Genomic DNA, 24,578 nt, shown 5'->3' with positions numbered 1-24,578 from the left:
TAAAATAAAAATTTAATAAAGATGTATCGACAATTTTCATAATCGTTATTTATTTTTTTTAACTTTTTTTGATATATGTGGGTAAAAAAAAATTTATATTAAAATTTCAATGAAGATGTATTGTAAGTAACACGAAAAAGTGACAAGTAATAATCGTTATTTTTAACTTATTTGATTTATTAAGTCGTAAATAGGTTATAATTTTTATTATTAAGATGTAAAAATTAAATTTCAATGAAGATTTACCATAGAAAGGTGACAATTGTCATAATTTATTTTTGAAAATTTTTTTAAAGCATAGATATTGTTAACATGTTAACTTAAAATTTCAGTGAAGATGTATCACAGAAAAGTGACAATTGTCATAATCGTTATTTTTGAACTTTTTTGAATTTATTTAAGGCAAATGGATAAAAATAGATATTGTTAATATGTTAAATTAAAATTTCAGTGAAGATGTACAACAGGAAAGTTACAATTGTCATAATCGTTATTTTTGAACTTTTATAAAGCAAATGGGTAAATATAGATTTTGTTAAAATGTTAAATTAAAATTTCAGTGAAGATGCACAGGAAAGTGACAATTGTCATAATTGTTATTTTTTTACTTTTTTGAATTTTTTTAAAGCATATGGGTAAAAATAGATATTGTTAAATGTTAACTTAAAAATTCAGTGAAGATGTATCACAGGAAAGTGACAATTGTCATATTCTTTATTATTGAACTTTTTAAAATTATTTTAAAGCAATTGGGTAAAATAGATATTGTTAATATATTAAATTAAAATTTCAGTGAAGATGTACCACAGAAAAGTGTAAGTTATTTTTGTACTTTTTTGAATTTTTTAAAGCAAATGGGTAAAAATAGATATTGTTAATTTAAAATTTCAATGAAAATGTACCACAGGAAAGTGACAATTGTCATAATCGTTATTATTAAACTTTTTTGAATTTTTTTAAAGCAAATGGGTAAAAATATAGATATTTAATATGTTAAATTAAAATTTCAGTGAAGATGTACCACAGGAAAGTGACAATTGTCATATTCGTTATTATTAAACTTTTTAAAATCATTTTAAAGCAAATGGGTAAAAATAGATATTGTTAATATGTTAAATTAAAATTTCAGTGAAGTTGTACCACAGGTAAGTGACAATTGTCATAATCGTTATTTTTGTACTTTTTTGAATTTTTTAAAGCAAATGGGTAAAAATAGATATTGTTAATATGTTAAATAAAAATTTTAGCGAATATGTATTACAGGAAAGTGACAATTGTCATAATCGTTATTCTTGAACTTTTTAAAATTATTTTAAAGCAAATGGGTAAAAATAGATATTGTTAATATGTTAAATTAAAATTTCAGTGAAGATGTACCACAGGAAAGTGACAATTGTCATAATCGTTATTTTTAACTCTTTATTATAGAAGTTAGAAGGCACCACTTTTTAATATTTTATAATCTAAAGCCATCAAAGATTTACATGCTGAGCCAATATTATTTATTAAAAAAAATTAGATTGGAGACGGTTATTTTTTAAAATTAGATAGGGTAGGACCTTTCTAGCAACAAATTTGGTTAACAATATATTTTTTCAATAATTTTGAAACAATAAATAATTATCAAAACTTCTTTATTTTATCCTTGTTTAAATTTTAAAAAAGTTTAATAATATTACATATTACAATTGTCAGTTTTTTATGTTATATATAAAAAAAGTCAAAAAAGTTAAAAAATAACGATTATGACAATTGTCAGTGGTGCATCTTCACTGAAATTTTAATTTAACATATTAAAAATATCTATTTTTACCTATTTGCTTTAAAAAAATTTAAAAAAGTTCAATTATAACGATAATTGTCACTTTCCTATGGTACATCTTCACTGAAATTTTAATTTAACATATTAACAATAATAACTATTTTTATCCATTTGCCTTAAAAAATTCAAAAAAGTTCAAAAATAACGATTATGACAATTATCACTTTCCTGTGGTACAACTTCACTGAAATTTTAATCTAACGGGTAAACAATATCTATTTTACCCATTTGCCTTAAAAAATTCAAAAAAGTTCAAAAAGATTATGACAATTGTCACTTTCCTATGATATACTCTTCACTGATATTTTAATTTAACATGTTAACAATATCTATGCATTAAAAAAATTTTCAAAAATAACGATTATGACAATTGTCACTTTTCTATGGTACATCTTCATTGAAATTTTATTTTTAAATCTTAATAATAAAAACTATAACCTATTTACGACACAATAAATCAAATAAGTGAAAAATTACGATTATTACAATTGTCACTTTTTTGTGTTATTTACATTACACCTTCAAAATTTCTTAAAAGTAAAAGATCTTCAATTTTACGATCTTCAAATTTTACTTGCTCAAAATTTTTTAAAAGTAAAAGATCTTCAAATTTTCAGATCTCTAAAGATCTTGCTCAAACTTTTGAGCGAGATCTCGCTCAAAAATCTTCAAATAAGATCTTTTGTACAACTCTGTATCCAAAAATTTTACAAAATGAACCCCAACCAATCCATCAATTTATCCATCCATCTATCCATCCATTGCCTCTTATACCCCTCCCCCCCTTTTGAACCTTGCTTTTAAAATAAGATTTTGACTCACATTTGCGTTCATAAATTCCAAACACATGTAAGATATTACATTGTTTAATGGCAACATACATATCCCAAACGTTGAACCAGTATGATTTAAACCGATTTCGACCTAAAAGAAAATTATTAAAAATGTTTGACTAATGAATACTCACGTCAGCTTCAATGTTTAAACGTAGATTGAATTCTTTCAACCTCATTAGGTTCAATAATTGAAAAACCTCAAATATCATCAACGATTTATCGGTAATGTTATCTGTTGAATTCGTCACTATATTCCTATCACCTCCTTGAATATAAGCAAATATTGAGTTATTATTCTCTTTTCTAAGATACATTTTCGCGAATCTTTTTAAAATATGTATATATATTTATTAAAACATTTATATAAATATTTTCATATATAAGCAATTTTTTAGATAACAAATATAATGCAGCAAAAAATAATATGGAAATATTATTGTAAAATAAACATTTAAAATAGAAAACAACGGTAAGCAAAGGTTACTACAGGAGAAGGGTTATGAAGATGTTATCTTGGTGAGATCAGAATGGCTATTCAGATTTGTTATTAAAGTTCTCTAGCATTAAATTAATTTTACTTAAAGTTAAATATTCCTAAAAGAAATTACTTTAACCTCATTCTTAATTTGTTGACACCAACGCAATCTCTGAATAATATACCATTAAAAATACTTTGAGAACATTCTCTATATCAAATCCTGACGCGTAGCCAGGAATTTTCTACAGGGGGTTGAGGTAATTATTTTATTTATATTGAAATCAATTTTTTTAGAAACATGAAAAATTTATTATAACCAATCATATCAAAAAAATAACAACTTCATACAAAAATAATAAATTATTGAAAAACAAATTTAAGAATATAATATTTTAAAGTAAGCAATTCTTCCATTGTGTTTTAGGATTATCTACTAATGATATATTTAAGTTCTCCGAATAAAATTTAGCAAAATATTTTATTTTTTTTAATATCAATATTTAATATATCTTAGAAAGATTTTTACATAATAGTATTAGTAATTTAGATAGAGCCTTTTGATGAATCATGAATACATTGATTAAGTCAAAAATATATTCAAAAGTGGAATAATAACTACAATTTTACAAATAAAGTCAAAGTAAATATTGAGATCGTTATTTTTTCTAGGCGCAAGTCTAGGCATGGAATCTAAAAATCATAATTTCGCTTTCGTTACAACAAATAAATCTCTTGAAATGGTTACTTTTTTTTAAAGTGGTAATATAATAATATTCCCGATTCTAAGCTTCAGCCAAATTCATAGCATAAATTATTTCAAAAAATTATAATTAATTAAATTATTTTAAATGTAAATTAAAATCGGCTGTTATACTGACTTAAAATGTATCAGTTACAGATAAAATATCTTATTCACACCATTCTAATAATTCTTCAGGGGTTTCATATTAGGCTCTCTATGGATTCATAAATACATTAATAACATGATTTAGAATTCTCCATCTTAACCTGCATGCTTTTAGCATAAACACACGAAGTTTCAGAAATATTTCTATTTAGCAAATCCTGTTTATTTCTGAACATTTCATAAACTCTTGAACCTGATTAATAATTATTAATAGAGATCAATTAACTAAAAAATTTAAATATTATAATATATTTGTATCCATCAATGTTTAAGAGGATAAAATACTTTAATTTTTGTGGAGGGAAGAAATATTTAAAATAATTTCCACTTTTTGCTAAAGTTTTAAATTGAATATAAAATATAACCAATTTAAAATAGAATATTTGCAAATTCACAATTAATGTAAACTTTATAAATGTGTTTCAAATTATTTGCTACAAGGAGTTGATGAAGGATCCCCTCTGATTATGCAACTAATCCATATTTTACCATGTTACATTATGCCTTTACTTATATAACTAATTAAAACTACTTGATTTAGAAGTGTATAACAAAACTATTCGATCAAATTGATTTTAAATAAATTAATATATGATACGCTTTTTGATTTTTTTACAAATAAATATTAATTATTTCTCACTGTAATACACGTATAGGTTCGTATATACTGAATAGGTTAGGAAAATCATCAAAATGTTGCTCCAAACACAAATGACTTAATTCTGTCGTTATAACTATAAAAAATATAATATTTATAGTATAATAAATTTAGTATTTAGTATGATAAATATTTTGTTGATATTAATTTTTAAATCAATTATACTATATAATTGCTAAATACGCATGAATATAACGTTATTGCCTATATATTTATAAAAAGTCGGAATATTGATCCTTAATAAATTATTTAAAATAATAATTTCATCTTAAAGAATTGTGGATTTTTCTATTAAAAATAATATTCAACAATAATGTCGTTAGTCATAACTTAAAATGTACCGACTTGTAATTTTAATATCTCAGAAGAAAATTGCTCATTTTAAATATAATACCAAAAAATATAGCTAACAAATAACAGAATCAAAGTAAATTTTCTTAAAACTATCCATATTGACATTACTGGATTGTGTATAACAGAATTCACATATCTTAGTTATTTTATCGATAATGATATTAATACAAGAAAAATGCTTGAATTGCATTTCAATTCTTTGCAATAAATATGTAACAAAAATTTTGCACGCTAAATAAAAAATTAAGATATTTTGCCGCAACATTCATTCCGATCTTAAAATAAATCTTGTATACTAACAATAAAAAATTTTTCGAGTATTGAACGTGTCACATACTGATTGTCATTAAACTATGTTGAACCTATATTTAATGATAGCTCTATGTATACGGATTGCCATTTAAATAACGTCCTTTTGTACAAAAATGCATACCTTTCGCAAAATATCACTTATACATAAGTCATTAACTTGCTGATTTTAAATTTAACTACTTCTCTTAGTGTTGTTATAAAGCCCGATTTATGTCGATTTTTAAAAAGGGTCCAATTTTGATTTTAGTCAAGATAATATTATATAATCCTTAAGATTTTTTACATGGATGGGGGAAATGTTTGTACCTATATTTGCTGACTCTCAAGATTTACGTGTTATTATTTTTGCTACCTTAATTGGATCGTTTTTTAAATCGATCTTTGGCTTTTTTTTAACAAACTTCACTTAACGTATGTTCGATATTAAATTACACACTACAGTCTTACAGGTAACTATTTTAATTCAATATAATGATCGGACATATATTATTCTTTTATAATAATCTATTTCCTATGTAAAAAAATAATAATATATTCTTTTAAATTTAATTAATAGATAGAGTTTGATCCTATTTGTACAAGGATAATTCTACTTCATATATCAAAATTTTATATTATTTAAACCTGTTGAATTGGCTTTGACATATACTATTATGCATAAGAATAGAATGTATCTCATTTTATTGAAAGTTTTAGTTTTATTTGAAAAAAAATTAATAAAAATGTTTTTATCCAAATTTAATAAAAAAAATTTTTTAAAAAAATATTTGTGTTTTTATTTAAATAAAAAAATGTTTTTATTTATTAATTATTGTGTGAAGTAGCAAAAGATAAGGGGGCACAGAAAATATTAAAATTATAAGAATGTTATCAATAATATGTTTTGGATTTGAAACTTAACCTAATATTAAAAGTAATAATAAACAACCAATTTCGAAAGATTGTTTTATCTTATATCGATTGCTATGTAAATATAGCTTTAAGGATATTTACATAATTTAGCCTTGTAGTTTAATATATTTATATATAATGTATGTTATACAAATTTTCTAGAGAAATGGCTTTAATATTTGCTAAGATTCATGTTTAATTTTCTTTAATATATTTCTATTTACTATTTAAATAGAAGTTACCACTATGATTATTAAAAAGTGTTTATTAATTTAATAATTGAAAATATTCATGTACATTCTTAAATTCATAATTAATATATTTTACAAATACAAATTTAGCTTTGAGTCATATTTTTTTTTATTAATTTACTTCTTAGAAGGCTATGAAATTGGTGTTGTTTTGCTAATTAAAAATACAAATAAATAAGCATATTACATTTTATTCAAAATAGTATTAACCAAAACATTCGCTTGAAATAAAAAAAATATATATATCTAAATTTTAATTCCCAGGCTGGCCTATTAGAATATTTTTTAAATATCAGAATTTGCGACTCTGCCTAATTTTTTATGTATATAATGTCCGATGTCTCCAAATTTTTCTATGTACGAAATTCCTGCCTGTTCTGTTAAATTTTTTAACCTCCCCATCATCTTACAATTTTTTAAGAATTTCCTCATGAAACAGGGCTAGGCCGGACTTTGGAGATCTTTAGTATGAATATAATAAATATCCTATTTTTGAAGATCTTTCTATCTAACTTTATATGATCAGTTATAATATAAAAATAAATAATTCATAAACAAGCTTTTTATCAAGTTCTACAAATTTTTTTTTTAACATTTCATCAAAAAGTACTTTTCTCGGAGGAGAGTTAATTTGAATACACATTGGGCAATTAAGACTAGAAAAATTTATTTATTTTACAAATTAATATTTTGTTTATAGAATCAATGTATTGTTAACTTTTGAAACAATTATTAGAGGATGTTAGAGATCTGACATTTAATGTTTTTTCTTAATATTTTTGCAACCAAGATTTTCATCACCACCCTCATTTTATTAAAATTAGCTCAATAAGTCATTAGATCTAGTCTAATTTCCTTCTCTATAATTTGTGTGTTATTTCTTTTTTCCCTCTTTGATTTATATCTACTTTAATAGAAAGTGGATTACATTTTGATGAAGTATCTTTCTCACTTTTGTCAAAAACTTCAGCTATTAAAATTAAAAATAGTGCATAATATCTGCAATAGTTGTAATTCTAAATAGTTGAGACCAGCATATTGTGAGGAAATTTTATAAAAGTCATATTATTTCAAAAATCCATTATCATATAATAGTATGTTAAGATTCTTTCGAGTATAATTATATGATTGGGTAAAGATCTTAGATTCTTTATAATTAATATAAAATATTAAACTTTATATTACAGTAGGTTCATGAATAATTACTTAGAGGTTTATAGCCTTTTATCAGATTTGCCACTTTGGTATTGTAATATTTTGATGTCTCTCCTGACCTACATCTAAGTAGTTATCTGATATATTTAGATTTCCAAAGAAGCATCTTAATACTTCAGCATAATAAACTCTAAAATATTCTTTACTCAGATAAAAATTAATAAGATACATATTTATTAACGGAATATATTGACTTTAGGTTATCATAGTTACTATTGTTAAATATTGTTCAAAAAATGATTTAGTGTTTAACTGCAAAACATTTGCAGGCAAATTGCTAGATTTAAAGAATAAAGAAATCATCGATAAATATTTATATTTTAAATATATTTATTTATAAAAGTTTTAATTTAGAACTAATTCTATATGCAAACTGTTTACAACGAATAAGTTATTAAATATATGAAACATTTTGAATATCTCTCAAATGAAATAATGATTATACGTAATACGTGATTGAGCGCGTTCTCTGAAGATTCAAGCCTATTGTTTTTTTATAATAAATTAAGTTGGATAAAAAAAATCAATAAAGAGCCTTCTACACGTTTATGGGCAAACCTTGCATACATGTATGCAATGCACAGTATTCTGTCGTTAAAACGTCTATAAGCTGACATGAACGAAAAAGCCCTTACCCTAGATTTGTACATAATTATTTTTGAGCAGACAAGCGATGTTTTTTATTTTAAATGTCTATAAGTAAATTCCCTTGGGTTGATGTTAATAATGTGATTGAATTTAAAGTCTTGTCATGTTGACCATAAAAAATATTGTTATTAAATGGTACGATTTTGGCTAATTTTTAAAAATGGCTAACTCAATATTCTAGGCAGCATCTGCCTAAACATCAAGATTTCGCTATAAATTTTAATATATAACTGTCAATTTTTTTATTCTGCAAATTTCATTAAATTCATTGATTGATTTAACATGGTGTCTATTAAATGAAGATAAGATATTTTTTAAACTATTTAAGTAAGGTTATATAAGTTTCTGTTAAATGCATGGTAAGTAAGATTAAGAAATTTGATTTTTAAAAACTTTATTTTTAATCTATCTTTTGTTTACACAAATCAAAAAATATATTATATCTATCTTTCAATATAAAAAATAAGATATATTTATTAAAATTTTATCTAAAATATTTGAATAACTAAACATGAAGGCTAAATAAATACTAAAATACAAGGATAAGTTAAAAAAAATAAAAAAGTTAAATTGAATATTCAAATCCTAAAAATAAGATTAAATTTATATATGCAATAATGATTTAATATAATTATTTATATTATATAACATTCTCCCTCTTTTATATCGTTGAGAGCTTGTTATCCAAATTGTTTATCTTCGCTGTTCTTGATGTTGTCTGTCATATTCATCATCATTAACTTATCTATATCGTATTTGATCTTATACGTTGGTTTGTCCAAATGGTGCTTGTACGTAGTTTGTTCAAATAGTTAGCTTGTTATCCTTATAGTAGGTTGTTTAATTTGGTTTTATTATCAATTTTCAAAATTGTTATCATCATCAATCATTCATGAATAATTAGTAATAAGAAGAATTATCTTGGAAATTAAAATTAATGAACTATCGGAATAATATATGTAATAGAATTTAATTGAATCGCATAAATAAGATGATAAATCAATAAGATTAATGTATAAACTTTTTTAATGTAAAATTAAATAGTTTTATAGATCATTTTTCATCATTTCAAAAATTTTTTTGAAAAAAAATATTAGAAATTAATAAATTTGAATAAAGAATTTAAATTTATCTATTTGGGTAATTTTTATGGAAAAAACTAGTAAGTAATTTTAAGGTATGTTATTTTTCGTAATATATTCTAGTTTTTTTGTTTTTTTTTATAAAAAATATTATAGAAGATTTTGGACATGTTTTATAATTTTATTAATTTGCCAAAATATATAAATTTTGAGGAATTTTTAAAAAATTTAGAACACAGCCTAATTTATCAGATTAAATATATATAACTTTATATAAATTCAATTTGAAATGAATCACCTTATTTGTTTCGTTATAAGCGATTTAAGCAAAATTTTATTTGCCTTGCTGCAAGTGGAGGTAGACGAATATTAAACGTGTATAGCTCTGCCTTTGAATTAATAATTATATATATAAAATGAAATTCTTCATCAACATTGGCCAAATTTCATTGATTCTAATAAAATGCTGTCCGCTTCATCATCTCAATCAAGTCAATGTCATGTTTTGGAAAAGTGTTATATAAAATAGTTGTATAATTAAATAATTTATTAATAAATTCTATTGAGAAAAAAGTATAAGTATTAAATCCAATAATTTGTTTGCTTCGGAACCTCTTTCAGACCATTGTGATATTTCAGCAAGAGCAATAATAATCGGCAATTCTAACTCCATAAAAGCTGTTACTGCTTGATGGCGAAGACTCCATTTTGTTGGACAAGCATTTTGCAATTTTTTTGTTCGAGTTGGGCAAGGAGTTTTAGAAATAAATAGTTTTGTTTAAAATATTTTATCGCTTGAGGTATCTAAATATCTCATAGATGCTACATATTTTGCCTGATATAAATATATAAAATTTAATTAAAATAAATAAAATAAAATTATAAGCAATTTGATATCAATGGTAAAGAACTTGAGTTAGATATTAACAAGTTGAGCGAATGAGCAACACAGAGCTGTTAGTTACTTTTTATTATTAATACCTGAAGTCCATTTAATTGCCCACTCTGCACGAGCTCCATCATACCCTTGCAAAAAAATTTCTTATTTCCATAATAATTATTTGACTAGAAATTTGAAAATAATAGATTATGCTAAGGAAAACTTGAAATCAAAATTAATTTATTAAATAGCTTAATAAATGAATGTAATTAATTATATATTTAAAGCGTATCTACTTAAAAATTTAAATTCTAATCCGGTTATATAGAAGAGAAAAAAAAAGAATTAATTAACAAATTATATTTTTATAATAATCGTTATCTCTTTCCTTGGACATATGTCAAGCGGACTTAAAATTTTTTTAAAAATATAGGCGACAAGATAAGAGCTCTTACATAACAACCTAAAGAATATTATTTTTTAAAACAAAATCTACAAATTACTATTTTAAAATATAATTATTCATGTTTTTAACTTGTAGTCCCACCTCCGTTTTTATAGAATAAGGTTTTATTTTTATTTATATTTGATATGTATTTTCATATAATTTTATTCGCTGTATTATAATATAACAATTTAAAAAGAAAGAGATATAAATAAATATTATAAAATATAAATTAATATAAACAATAATATTTTTAAAAATATATCCGGAATCATTGGCTTTAAGAGGGAAGTGTAATTGTCCTTTTGTCTTCCCCACCAATGCTGTGTACGCGTCTATATTATTCTAATCGCAAATATGTAAAATAATATAGATATATGCTAAGAGGATGATAATTCTCCGGGATAAAAACTTAATTTTTTTCTTAAAAGGAAAGGATAATTCCTATAATAAAGGAGGGGGGGGGGGTGTATATTTCTTTATTCTGATATTTTTTTCTTATGTAAATTAATATAAAAAATATTATTTTTAAGGTTAATTTTTTAAAATATATTGATATTAAAATAAATTATCTTGATTTAATACTGAAGGGTTTAAGCTTGGAAAAAATAAATTGTTTTTTTGTAAGTAAATAATTTTTATATTTTATATAGATAAATAGGCATTTTTACAGATTTAAATATTATTAAGCATTTGTAGGACAAATATTAATTATAATATGAAATTTTTTTTTTCTCTTTAGCTTTCACCTTTTCTGGTGGTAAGCTCCTTCAACATCTCTCTCCACTTTATGTTATTCATACAATCTCTTTTATCTATTTTATACTTCTTTATATTGGCTCTAACTTTATGGCCCCATTGAAATTTTGGCCTTCCTCTTTTACGTTTGCCCATCACTTCCAAACTCTCAACTTGATTTCCTATGTAGTTCATAGGCCTTCTCATTGTGTGCCCATACCACCTAAGTCTGTTTACCATTAACTTAGTCTTAATGGGCACTACCTTTAAACTACTTAGTATTCTTGTACTGCGCACCTTATCCTTTCTTGTTACCCCAGCAATCATCCTCAGCATTCTCATCTCCATAGTTTGTAGACTTCTCTCGTCTGATTCTTTATTTGGCCATGTTTCCGAACTATATAGAATAGTTGGTTGTACTATGGAACTGTAAATTTTTCCCTTTAATTTGTGTGGGATTCTTTTGTCAAATAGCACTCCAGATAAAGATCTCCACTTTAACCACCCTTGATTAATTTTACTCTTTATCTCTTTTTCTATTGTGTCGTTTGGGAGCCCAAATATTTGCAGCTTCAATTGCGGATATCTGCCATTCATTTATATCAATAATCTCTGTTTCGTCTCCTCCTATCACCATATACTCCGTCTTTTCTCTATTTACTTTTAATCCATGCGTTTCTAGGATATTTATCTACTCACTAACCTTTCTTTCATTTCATCCTTGGATTCGGCAAGTATCACAATATATCATCTGCAAATATCATATTCCTCGGGACTGTTTGAGGTATAGACTGTGCTAATACATCTATTACTGTAATGAAGAGAAGTGGGCTGAGAGCCGACCCTTGATGAACTCCTTCGGCTATTGTGAAACCTGCTGAAGTACTTGTTGTGATACGGACCATTGCTGTATATCCCATATACATATCCTGAATTATTCTTATATATTTTTCGGGAACTTGCTTGTGGCGTAGCGCCCACCAGATAAGTTTTCTTGGGATTCCATCGAAGGCCTTTTCTAGATCGAGAAAGACCATGTGTAGCTTTTTGTTCTTGTCCCTGTACTTTTCACTCATTTGCCTAATTGCATGGATAGCATCGGTTGTTGATCTTCCAGGCATAAAGCCAAACTGTGTCTCTCCTATTTCGATTATATCTCTTAATCTTTTTTCTATTATTTTTTCGTATAGTTTCAGACAGTGTGACATTAGTTTTTGCCCCTGTAATTTTGACAATTGTGTGGATCCCCTTTATTTTTGAAGATAATAACTAGATAGCTCTGCCTCCATTTTTGGGGAACCTCTTCATTTCCAAGTATTTTATTGTACAGATTTGTGAGGAGATGTATTCCATCATCTCCTAGTGCTTTAAGGCTTTTCTATTGGACGTCTGGGCCCCTAGCTTTGTTGTTTTTCATATGCTTGAGGCATGTGATTATTTCTTGTTCTGTTATAGGTTGTACAAGGTTTTGACAAGGGGAGTGTTCGTCGAGATGCAGTATGTGGGGGTTAAAGTTGAGAAGCTCCTGAAAATATTCTTTCCATTTATAATTATTTCTTTTTCCTTTATTATCAATTTCCCATCTTTATTTTTGATTATTTTCGGAGCTCCGTTTATATCCCTAGAGTTCTTTTCTCGCTGTTTGGCTAATCTGTATATTTTATTTTGCCCTTCTTTGGTATGTAGATCTTCGTACATGTCATCGTATGCCTTAGAAATGGCCCTAGAAATAGTTCAGGGGGTAACAAAAAATTTATAGTTAGTTTAAAGGATATTATGGATTTTTTGTATCTTGACATCTGCATTTTTGGATTTGTACCATATTATAAAGGGCTTTTTTCTCCTGTATAGTTGTTTGTACCTCTTCATTCCACCACCATAGTTCTTTGTATGATTTGTTGCCACCTCTTGTCAAGCCTAGTGTCGATTTTGCAGTGTCTATTAATCTGGATGGGATTTTTTTTTCGCTGACTTGTGATGAATTTATTGTTTCAATGTTTGCATTGATTGCAATCTGTCATTGTTTTTAATTTGCCCCATTTGCATGGTTCCAGTTTTATCTTATTCTGAGTGGATTTATTTGAGATTTGTAAATCCATGATTAGTAGCTTGTGTTGCGCGGCGATATCTTCTCCTGGGATTGACTATGCAGTTTACATCTTTTAATCTTCTGCGAGAGATTAGCATGTAATCGTGTTTTCCTTGTACCTACCACTTTCGTATGTTATTAAATGACTGTCTTTTTTCCTGTGTTGGTTCAAATTTCAGTACATGCTCTCCTTCATCATTTCTTTCTCCGTATCCAAAACCACCATGATGCCTTTTGTAGCTATCGCTTTCCCCACATGCGCATTTAAGTCACCTCCAATTATGACTAGGTCTTCCTTAGAAATTTCCATTACTGCTTCATCAAGGATAGCTCTAAAGTCATCTTTTTCTTCTTCCTAGCAACCTGTTTGAGGAGCATATACTGATAGGATGTGTAGTATTGATTGACCAATGGAGAGTTTTATCTTCATTAGTCTATCAGAGATCCTGTTAACTTCTACAACTGAGGAGGTTAGATCTTGACTGAAGATGATGCCGACACCGTTCCTATTGCTAACAAGTCCATTATAGTACAATTTATACCCATCTCCAATCATCAAAGTCTTCTGTCCTTTCCATTTCGTCTCTTGTATGCACGCTATATCAACTTTTCTCCTGTTCAACATTGATGCCAATTCTCTCGTCTTGCGTCCCAATATTCAAACTTGCCAGTCTTTTCTTTGCTTTGACCTTTACTTTATTTTTCACAGGATGGAGGTCTACACCCTGCGCGTCGCATGGAGGGAACGCCCTAACTTTCATATTCATATTTCCAGTTATTTCTGTCATTTTGTTTGGACAGGTATCCTTAGCACCCGGCTGTCCAGGCCTGTCGGTGACCGGGGTGTCATCTCTAAGCTCCAAAATTCATCATACCATATGTCTTTACACATCAGTCATTGAAGAAAAACTTGAAAGTTTTTGTTCCTTACAAGGATTGAACCTGCATCTTTGTTCATACTCGTGTTTCCAATCTTACATCTTACCCATTAGGCCACCCCATAATGTATTAAATTAATGAACTCTTTTATATAATTATAACTTAATTTAAACAATAAATCAAACTATTTTAAGAAAATGAAACTAATTCTATTCATATGCATCTTCACTCTAGTTGGAACTATATTAAAGAGATTTAACACATTTTTTAAACAAATATAAAAGTATTAATCGCATAAATCATACAAAAGTCATGTAAATATCCAGGTGTAATGCCTCGTTAAACCATCTAATAACACGATATAGTTTAAGCGTTGCATAAATTACAACAAAATAAATTATGTTAAATTATAGAGCTATTGTACCTAGCGATTAATTATGAATTGCTTAAACTATAACGCAACTTAAAATGAGTCCTTCCTCATATTAGGTAGAAATAAAAACGTCTAAATTTATACATTATGAACTTGAAATTTTATAAATAATATATAAGTTTATAATTACAATATTGTTGAAGAACGTTTCTTAAGGTGTATAATTAGTATTGAAGCCTATTTTGCAATAAATAGTCCAGAAATTCATACCGTTTTAAACCATGAAATGTCATTATAAAAAACACGATATTTGTCTTCAATGTGATATTATATTATATAATTAAATATAAATATTGTAAGAATAAAAATATATAAAAACTTGAAATATTTAAATACTATTTTATCAAATTTTTTTTTGAAGAATCAACCGAATTGTGTAATATAAAATAAGACATTTAAAAAAATGACCTACCCAGGAAATAAAAATTTTGTTAATTTATATTTTATTATTTCATAGTTTATATATGAATTATTTATATATATTAATGTTAATGATGTTGCAATAAAACATTATATATTAAAATAGAGTAATAGAAATATTAATTATCTTATGGATACTTTATAAACAACTTGGGGCATATATTTAAAATGCATTTTTTACTCGGCCAGTCATGGTCTCTCCTATATCGTCTACCCTAATACATTACGACATATTTATTATAGTTTTTATATGTAATAACAATCAATCAAATTAAATAAGATTTCCTTAAAGCATAAATTTTATAGATAAAAAACATTGATAAGATAGAAGAACATATGGAATCCTTTTTTAAATGCTTTTATTTGTCAGTTTATAATATCTTTCCTCAAATAATTTCCTAATATTTATTAATACTATCATTTTTTTTCCACTACAGCCTCAATCCTTTCTTCTTTTATATTTCCTATACTATTTGTAAAATTTAAATATTTTCTAAGATAATTATAATATGTTTCTACAAAATGGAAAAATATTTTGGACCATTCTGACTTAGTTTGATAAATTATAATATGTGGTGTTTATGAGGGAATAATACTTATTTTTCATTAGAATATAATATGTTAGGTATAGTCTCGGTTGTTCTGAATTTAAATTTTAGAAGGGTGAAATATAATATCCACAAATATAAGTAGGTTTGCGACTAAGCTATAATGACTTCAACCTGAAGGATGCCTGCATTATAACTAGTGTCTCCATTTATCATTTCCCTCATATTTGCTGTTTTCCTAAAATATATCATTCTTTCTAGTTGTTTTTTGTTTAAATGTTATTCCAAAATTTTTTTCCATATTTTTCATTCTTTCCATTATATTTGGGTTCCTAAAATATTTAGCATATTATTTTTGTGATAATAAAAATAATTCCAAAAAATTTATTTTTTATTATAAATGTATATTTAAAAAAGATTATCTCGACTCTATATTCATAAAGAAAATCTATAAATACGTGTAAAACGTGTAAATATTCATAAAGAAAATAATTCGGTAAGATCATATATCCAAGGGGGTTATGGGTATCTAGATACATATTCGATAAATAACACTATCAGCAGAAAGTTGCAGATATTTGGAAGTTTTAAATTATCGAACCTAATAAAATTAATAAACTTTAATAGAACACTAAATATTGAAGAACAAAATTCGCTTTACTCAATATTTATACTAACTTTATCTTATCAAGTTCAGAGTGGATAGTATAGGTTCAAAGATTGTGTTTGGAATTTATTAATGCAAATGTGAGTTAAATATTTTTTTGGGAAACGAGATTTAGAAGGTAGTGAAAATGGAAGGAAATGAAAAAGTTATGATAAGTAAAAATTTAATGAATATTTGTTTAAAAATATTATGTATTTTAAATATAATCTATAGATTACAATTAATGTTAGCAATAACTTGGTATCGGTACAAATAAAACAATTAAAACAAGTGTAGGCACATATTTAAAATTATATCCATTATTGATTATCTTGGAGCTTTCCTGGAAATAATTTTTATCAATACAATTTTGTAGGTGGAAGTATAAATATATCTTGCATTCTAACAATTTGCAATTAAAAATATTTGTTTATAACCATTTCAGTTACAAATATAATTGTACATAAGATAAAATTATATCATTATTTATGTCTTAAAGTTAAATAATTTTTTATAAAAGATTTTTAAATAAGAACTGTAAATATATTTTAGAATTAACACAGGAGACCTATAATTTTACCTATTGTCAGTATTATAAAAATCTGCTTGTTGCGTCATGGTACAGCGTCTATTTTTATAATTCGCTATTGGATTAAATCATCGTGATTTATTTAAATTAATTAAATATTTTTCCTTCTTGGTTGATAAATTATAAATTTGCTATGTTTTTTGCATAAAGTTAATTCTCAATCAATATTGATAATATAATAATAGCCTAGAAAGTATATTTATAATTAATACAGATAAAATTTATAATACGATATAAGAAATTTCAAAGATAATTTTTGTATTGGATATAAGCTGAACCAATTAATTATATCCAAATGTTGTAAATAATTAACAAAAAAGTTGATAATATCAAATAGATATGTTCTAAATTTGTTTTATAAATCTTTGTTTTATTGTTTACGGCTAGCTACGATGAGAGGCACCAGCTTGAAGGAGCCACGTATAATTCCTGGGCTCGCATGTTATGGTACTTAAGACGTCACTATGTTAGTGAAAACTAGTAGCGGTTTATTAAATGAAAAATTGATGACTAGTCACGAACAGGTTACTAAAGAAAAAGAGGTGCTTATTTTAAAATAATTTTTGTTGAATTAATGTTTATTTAATTAACAACAAAAGTTAACAAGCTAATTTAAAAAGATAGTCAAATTATCCACGGATCTCAAATGTATTCTGTAAGAAATTATTTCAATCAATAAACTGCATTTAAAATACTTTCAAGGTATTTACTCAACAAAAATTTGCCAAGCAGTGGGTATATAAAGATTAAAAAGATTAGATTGGAAATGATGGCAAATATGAGTGGAATGCATTATAAATCCATAGCAATATATAAATCAATTGAAACAAGGACCATACGAAGGTAAATTTATCAAAATAATTGAAGATATAAACATAAAAATTAACCCAAAGGATGAGTAATATGAAGAAATTTTTAAACTGATTATAAAAAGTTTAGCAAATAAAATGCTATTAATGCAAATTTTAGTAGAAAGGCTAAAGTAATATATAAAATCCAAATAATTGTTATCAACATTTAAGAAAAAACAATTGAGATAAAATAAAGGAGTAGATCTTTTGTTGTTGCTTGTAAAACACGCTAGGTAAGTTTAATTTTAATAATTTATAGGTCTGTGGTTCAGCTCGGGTTTAAGAATTTTTGATTGATATTAAAAAACTAGACATAAATTTGGTATAAAAATAAATTTATTTTTTTATTAATAGGCAAAATACATTTATAAATACAAAACAGTCATATATCAATTTTATAAATTTTATTTAGACGGATTAGCATAATATCTTCCAGGAGTTGTTCACCACTCATCCTCGATCTATGTGGTGAGAGAATAATTTCAATTGTGAAAATGATTAAAGCTGACCTATATTAAATATATTTAGGTGAAAATATGATAAATTAACTTGGGTTGCAGGAACAGCAAATAAGATTTTAATAAAATATATAAATCAGGGTGCTCCAGCTTAGCAGATTCCCAGAAATGCAAAATATTTTCCCTCTTATCTAATATTTTAAAATCGCTAAATCCAGTAATTATCGTTTCAATACTTTTCTCTGTAATCGTTGGTCCTCTTTTTTGTATTTTCTCCTGTCTTTCTTTGAGTTGTATAAATTTATCTTGTTTATTTTGTTCAATAAATTAGACAAATGATTACCAGACATTTTTAATTTACAATATGAGCCTACTGATTTATTTTCTATTGTATCAAGAGTAAAATGCTTCTCAAATATGACTTTATCTTTTATCTTAAATTATATAATAATGAGGAACTTTTATTAAACCTTGAAATAAAAGAGATAAAGAGGATAAATTTTAAATAGCAATGATTTTATAGAAATAAAAAACAGATATATAAATTATACACTTCATATATTAAAAATTAATCTAAACAAAAAATAAATCAATATAATAATTTTTACTTTGACTTGTTCATTATCTTAATTAGCAATATTTGAGACTAAGTTAAAAATTAAAAATAAATGGCGTGATTGTATTTAATTGATTTAAATTTATTTAACACTCCAATAGGAATCTTTGAAAATAATTTAAAAAAAATAAAAAATGGCATAAATAAATTAAGTTGTTTAAAATTTATTATCACTTCACTTAAAAGGTATTATGATAATATTATAAAATCTCAATTAAATTATGAATATTGTATTTACAATTAAACAAATATCTTCATATATGATTTTAAACAATACACTGAACCCGCTTGAACCCGGGCTCATAAAAATTCCTGGGTTCGGTTTGGGGTTTTAAAAATTTTAAGTGGGGTTCAGGTTCGGTTCGGGTCAGATTTTTTAACAAAAACCCGGGTTTACTCCTCCGAATTCAGGTTCGGTTCAAATCCCTGATAACAGTCTATATATTTTTTAAATAAAACATTTTAAAAAATAAATAATGAACTGTAAAATAATTATCAAATTGAAATTTCTAGTTTCACTATTTTCTCATTATTTCCCATTTCCCCCCTAAATTTCTTTGGAAATTTTTATTAATTTTTTGTATAAACAATTTACATCACTATTTTATATTAAGACAATTTTTAAGATGAACAAATTAAAAATAACACAAAATTTAAAGAAATTTTCGGTTAAATCAGATTTTTCAATTTATAATGAAAAGATAATCAATAAAACATTATAAAAAATTTTTTTTTATCAAAATTTAATTCACTCTAAAATTTGATGAATCATTGATAGTTTTTCATACTATTTTAACTTGTTCTATTAATAAGATTGATCTGGTTTATATAGAGAAGTTAATTTTATATTTATAATATAAAAAGTTTTATTATCATAAAAGATAAACGGACTTTAATCAATCTTAATTTGTTTTAATTCATAGCGAAGCTTAGATACTGTATTTATATTTCAATAATTGTACAGTGTAGAAATATACGAATATTAATTAATAATTCTTATTTTTGGTATCTCCTCTTCTTTAATGACAGTTCGAGATATTCAATCATAAAATTAACCAATTTTTGAATGAAAATTTGATTTTTATTATGATTTATAGAACCAGTATTTTATTTAAGAAATGCTTTTTTGAATTATTTTAATATTAATTTCTTATACATGTTATGAGGGATAAAATTTATACAATTCAATTATAAAACAATACATAATAATAAAGTATAAAAACTTATATTATTTTTATTTTAAAAATATTTCTAAAATTTCAATTATCTTAAAGATTTCATTTTTTTTAATTTTAACTATATTATTACTATTCCCCTGAAGATTTCATAACTAGTTTTTTAATAATTAAAATTTTATATCTGATCGTAATATTACACTTTAAAACCACTTTAATGCCCCTTAAATTTTTATAGCCAAATAAAATATATAAACCATTTTATTTGATTATAAACAAAGTTGTTTATCAAAAATTTTACAAGTAACTTAAAACGGTCGTATTTATGATCGATAAATTGGAAATTATTATATACTATTATTAATATATCTAATTAAAATAATAATTCAAGAACCATTTTTTAAATAGTTTATTTGATCTATCATGCTATAATAATAGTCATTTTGTTCATTCAACAATTAAAAGGCTCTATATTTATGTGATGCATGTTGACTCCACTACCTCTAACTTCCCTATTTTTTCTTCTTCTCCTAATGCTTAACAGCCATTTTCCTGGGATCTTCCTTGGAAATTGAATAAGAGAACTGAGGCCCCAGTTGTTCACTCACAATGACTATCATGGATCTGGAGCATTAAAATTAAGCTTAGTCAATCACCAATCTAAATTTCCGTTTGATGTGGTATCGCTTTTGTAATAAGATTCAGGAATCCAGGAATAGAGGATTGACAATCACTCCATCTTGGGCTTCTTCGGACATCAACAGTCTGGGAGAAGAGTTACATCTATCATTGACTCTCGAGGCTCGCTTTCTGGAGTTGACAATAATTTTGGTCCGCCCCAAGCAGGATCCACGGTTATTCCATTCATTAACAACTCCTCAAATGTATTGTCAATGTTGATAACAATAGATTCCATACAGACGGAAACTTCAGCAGAGCGCCCACTTTAAATATAGAGGAGGCCAAGCTCGCGATAGCCTCTTCGATGTCTCCCTTCACTGAGGCGATCGGCAGACGAAGGTTCAGACACAGGTTCAACTATCTTTGAATTCGTAACAATGAAGATAGATACTTTCGCTACGTCTACGCACGTGAACCCTGGTGCAAGTTATTTGCCAATTATCCAGCAACTCTTGGTAGCTGGTGTAATTGAAGCCGCTGAAGATAGCCAAATTTGCTCACTTCTGCATGTTATTCCCCTGACGGCTCTCCCAGAGTCACCAGCGATTTTTCCGATCCTCTATGGACTCAAGTTAATCCCACTCATGACACATAATTATGTATGAGTAATATAAAGCACGAATACTTGAAAGTAATATATATCATATGCATCGTGTGTGCAGCTCATGGAATTAATTTGCTTTTAAAGGATATAGCAAATAAAATACCGTTAATTCAAAATTTAGTAGAAAATGCCAAAGGTATTATGAAATATATAAAATCAACATCATTTCTATCCACCTAGAATAATATCACAGGACACATGCAACACTTTATCACGACGACACTTTACCCTGCGATTTTATCACTAACGCCACGCTTTATCATGCAACAGTTTATAATACAACACTTTATCATGTGATACATTTGACACTTTATCATGCGACCCTTGATTTTAAATATAAATTTTTAAGTAGTGTTTTGGTTATCTTTATTATTAAAAGTAAAAATAATTTCTTAAAATTCTTGAAAAAATGTATTTATCTATTATTATTTTTAACTTAATTGTTTTTCAAAGATTTTTCATATATGTCTTTCGAATACGGACCATTAAATTCTTAAACATTTTAAAAAGCTGGTGTTTCTTAATTCATGTAATATAATTTACATTTTTTTACTTTTGATATATTGATTTATGATTACTTACAAATATAAAGAGTCATTCTTGTTGCTTAGGTTTTCTGTTTCCTAGATAAGATGATAATTAAGTTTAAAAATATTATACATATGAAAATTAAAATATTAGTTCTTTTCAATAAAATACTTTTTTAATATCGAAATATAAACGATTGACAATATATATTCATGAGAAAGTGTCGCTTGATAAATGTCTCTAAACCTTTATTATCAACTATTAAGCAAATACAACTGAGATAAAAATGTAATAGTTTCCTTAAAATTGCCTACCTAACTTGCTGAGCATAATATTGTTAATGATTAATAATCTGTTAAAACAAAAAAAATATTACAGGAATGACAATTTTATAGTTTTACAAAAAATTATTAGGTAGAAAAATTTCAATAATATTAATTTGATTCTATTCAGTCGCATCTATTAAAAATGTTTCGGGTCCTATATTGTTAAAAAAAATGTATTTTATTTAAATTATCTTTATAATAATATTTATTAAGTTAGCTTATTTGCAAAATTGAAAAATACCGATTTATATATCCTATGGTTGTAGTGGAATAACAGAAACGGTGGAATGTTGATCAATACCTGGGAGAAAGAGAACGGCATAATAAGAAGAAAATTTATTTATTAATAAAAGCAACTATCTTACTTGAGCTAAATTTTCTATTAAACCTTTATTTGATACATTAAGGAAAATTATTATTTGATCATAAACTAAATACCCATATTAATAAATTATCACAATAATTAAACATATAAAAATTTCATATGAACTTAAAATTTCGACCCTTTAGCAGATGAAATAAAATGCCAGATAAAAGACGCAAACAAGTAATTTTAATAAAATAGAAAGATATATTGTCCTTCTTTGCTCTTTTAAAGTAAATACAATGTAGTCTCAACTTTTTTTTCTTAACCAATGATATTCTTATGCACGCTTTCTTCTGGGCTTTACAATATCCTTTTCTTTGTTAATTATTAAACCAAATCAAATGTTACTATCACAGAAAAGGTTTTCTCTTAAATATAGAATAATTAGATTGTCTAATAAGTCCTCTTCGTCAGGGTTAGTGTAGGTCAACGGTCCGGTCCTATCGGTCTTAGACCGGAACCGTACCGATTGTCGGACCGATCTTTTTTAGGACCGTGGTTCGGATCGGTCTTTTTATCTTTTACGGTCCAGACCTCGGTCCGGACCGGTTTTTATTATTATTAAAGTTTGCTTTACTAATCAATTAATATAATTTTTTTGTATATTTTATTTTATGATATTTTTCTAGATGAGTTATTTTAGATTTTAATTTTTATTTTGCAATATGAAAACCATAAGTTTGTCCAAGAAACATTTTACTTATAGTCACAATAAAAAACATAAAGTATGTGTTCATTGCAGTACAAATTTAATGTATCGTCAGTAACAAGTAACGAAATAATTGACTATAATTTTTTAAGCAATAAATTAATCAAAATATCAGTATTATTATTAAAATATTTTGGATATTATTTATATAGTTCTATTTTTTCTTAAGAAACTGTCTGAATAATTCATTGTAAAAATAACTCAACCTTATTCTTAATAAAATAATTAGGTACCTTAAGCAGACATCTGATAAAACATAAAATATATATATCTAATGATGAAATAAAAATATCGCAAAAATACAAACAACTTTTAATTTTAATATGCCCTCCACAAGTATAAAATCACTTTCTTCAATACTATTGGATAAATTTTATTGTTTATATAATACTCTTATATTTAATAAAAGGATGAAACAAATTATAATAGGTTAAAAAAGATTTTTAAACAAATAAAAAGACCGATCCTGGACCGGTTTTTTTTATTTTGGACCACGGTCTGGATCAATCTTTTTCTTAAGGACCGTGGTCCGGTCTGGTCCGAGAATACAGTCCGGACCAAAGCGCGTCCGTGACCTTCACTAATTCCAAAGTAGATTATATATAAATAATATAAAATAGATTATATAAAAAATGATATTTATTTACATTGCTTGGTAGATTAATAATAAAATTTTTACTTTTAAGAAGGTAAATAATTATAGGTCAGAGTTTAAAATATATTTTTTATATAATATTTGTAATGAGAGGTGGGTTAAGAAATTTTTTTTATTTGTTATAGGTAAATGTACTATGGGTTAAGAATTTTTTTTTTATTTGTTATAGGTAAATGTAGTAGATATTTAGATATTTTTTACACAATTAAATATAATATAATTTGCAAGTATTTGCAAGAAGTAGATATTGATATTGATGTTGAATGTTTTAAATTATCTAATTATTAAACTCATTTTTATAATCATAGTTTGTATCATATTTAATAGTAAATCAAAATATTTTTAAGAAAATGAAAGTAATTATAGTTATAAGCATTTTTATATTAGATTTGTTCCTGGTAAAGATTGTTTAACCTTCATTGATTGTATATAATAGAAATAAGCCTACAACTAAGTAGTATATCCAGGTGTGAAGTATTTGTTAGAT

The 24,578-nt window shown here is 25.5% G+C and overlaps 1 protein-coding gene across 1 annotated transcript in view; it reads right to left on the bottom strand.

Moving 5' to 3' along the window:
* Nucleotides 1-6,085, bottom strand: part of LOC135924617 (uncharacterized) — an 8,530-nt gene extending 2,445 nt beyond the window's left edge. The window contains exons 1-4 of the mRNA XM_065459707.1: nucleotides 5,992-6,085; nucleotides 4,684-4,777; nucleotides 2,790-2,982; nucleotides 2,645-2,746 (exon numbers count right to left, since the gene is read on the bottom strand). Of these exons, the coding sequence (XP_065315779.1) occupies nucleotides 2,645-2,746; nucleotides 2,790-2,982; nucleotides 4,684-4,777; nucleotides 5,992-6,046 (444 nt within the window). The 5' untranslated portion in view covers nucleotides 6,047-6,085. The remainder of the gene's footprint in view (nucleotides 1-2,644; nucleotides 2,747-2,789; nucleotides 2,983-4,683; nucleotides 4,778-5,991) is intronic.
* Nucleotides 6,086-24,578: the final 18,493 nt, after the last annotated feature.

This window comes from Gordionus sp. m RMFG-2023, chromosome 2 (assembly GCF_954871325.1).
Source record: "Gordionus sp. m RMFG-2023 chromosome 2, tfGorSpeb1-WG-v2, whole genome shotgun sequence".
In the NCBI taxonomy this organism is placed as follows: domain Eukaryota; kingdom Metazoa; phylum Nematomorpha; class Gordioida; order Chordodea; family Parachordodidae; genus Gordionus; species Gordionus sp. m RMFG-2023.
This window is presented reverse-complemented; position numbering and strand designations above follow the sequence as displayed.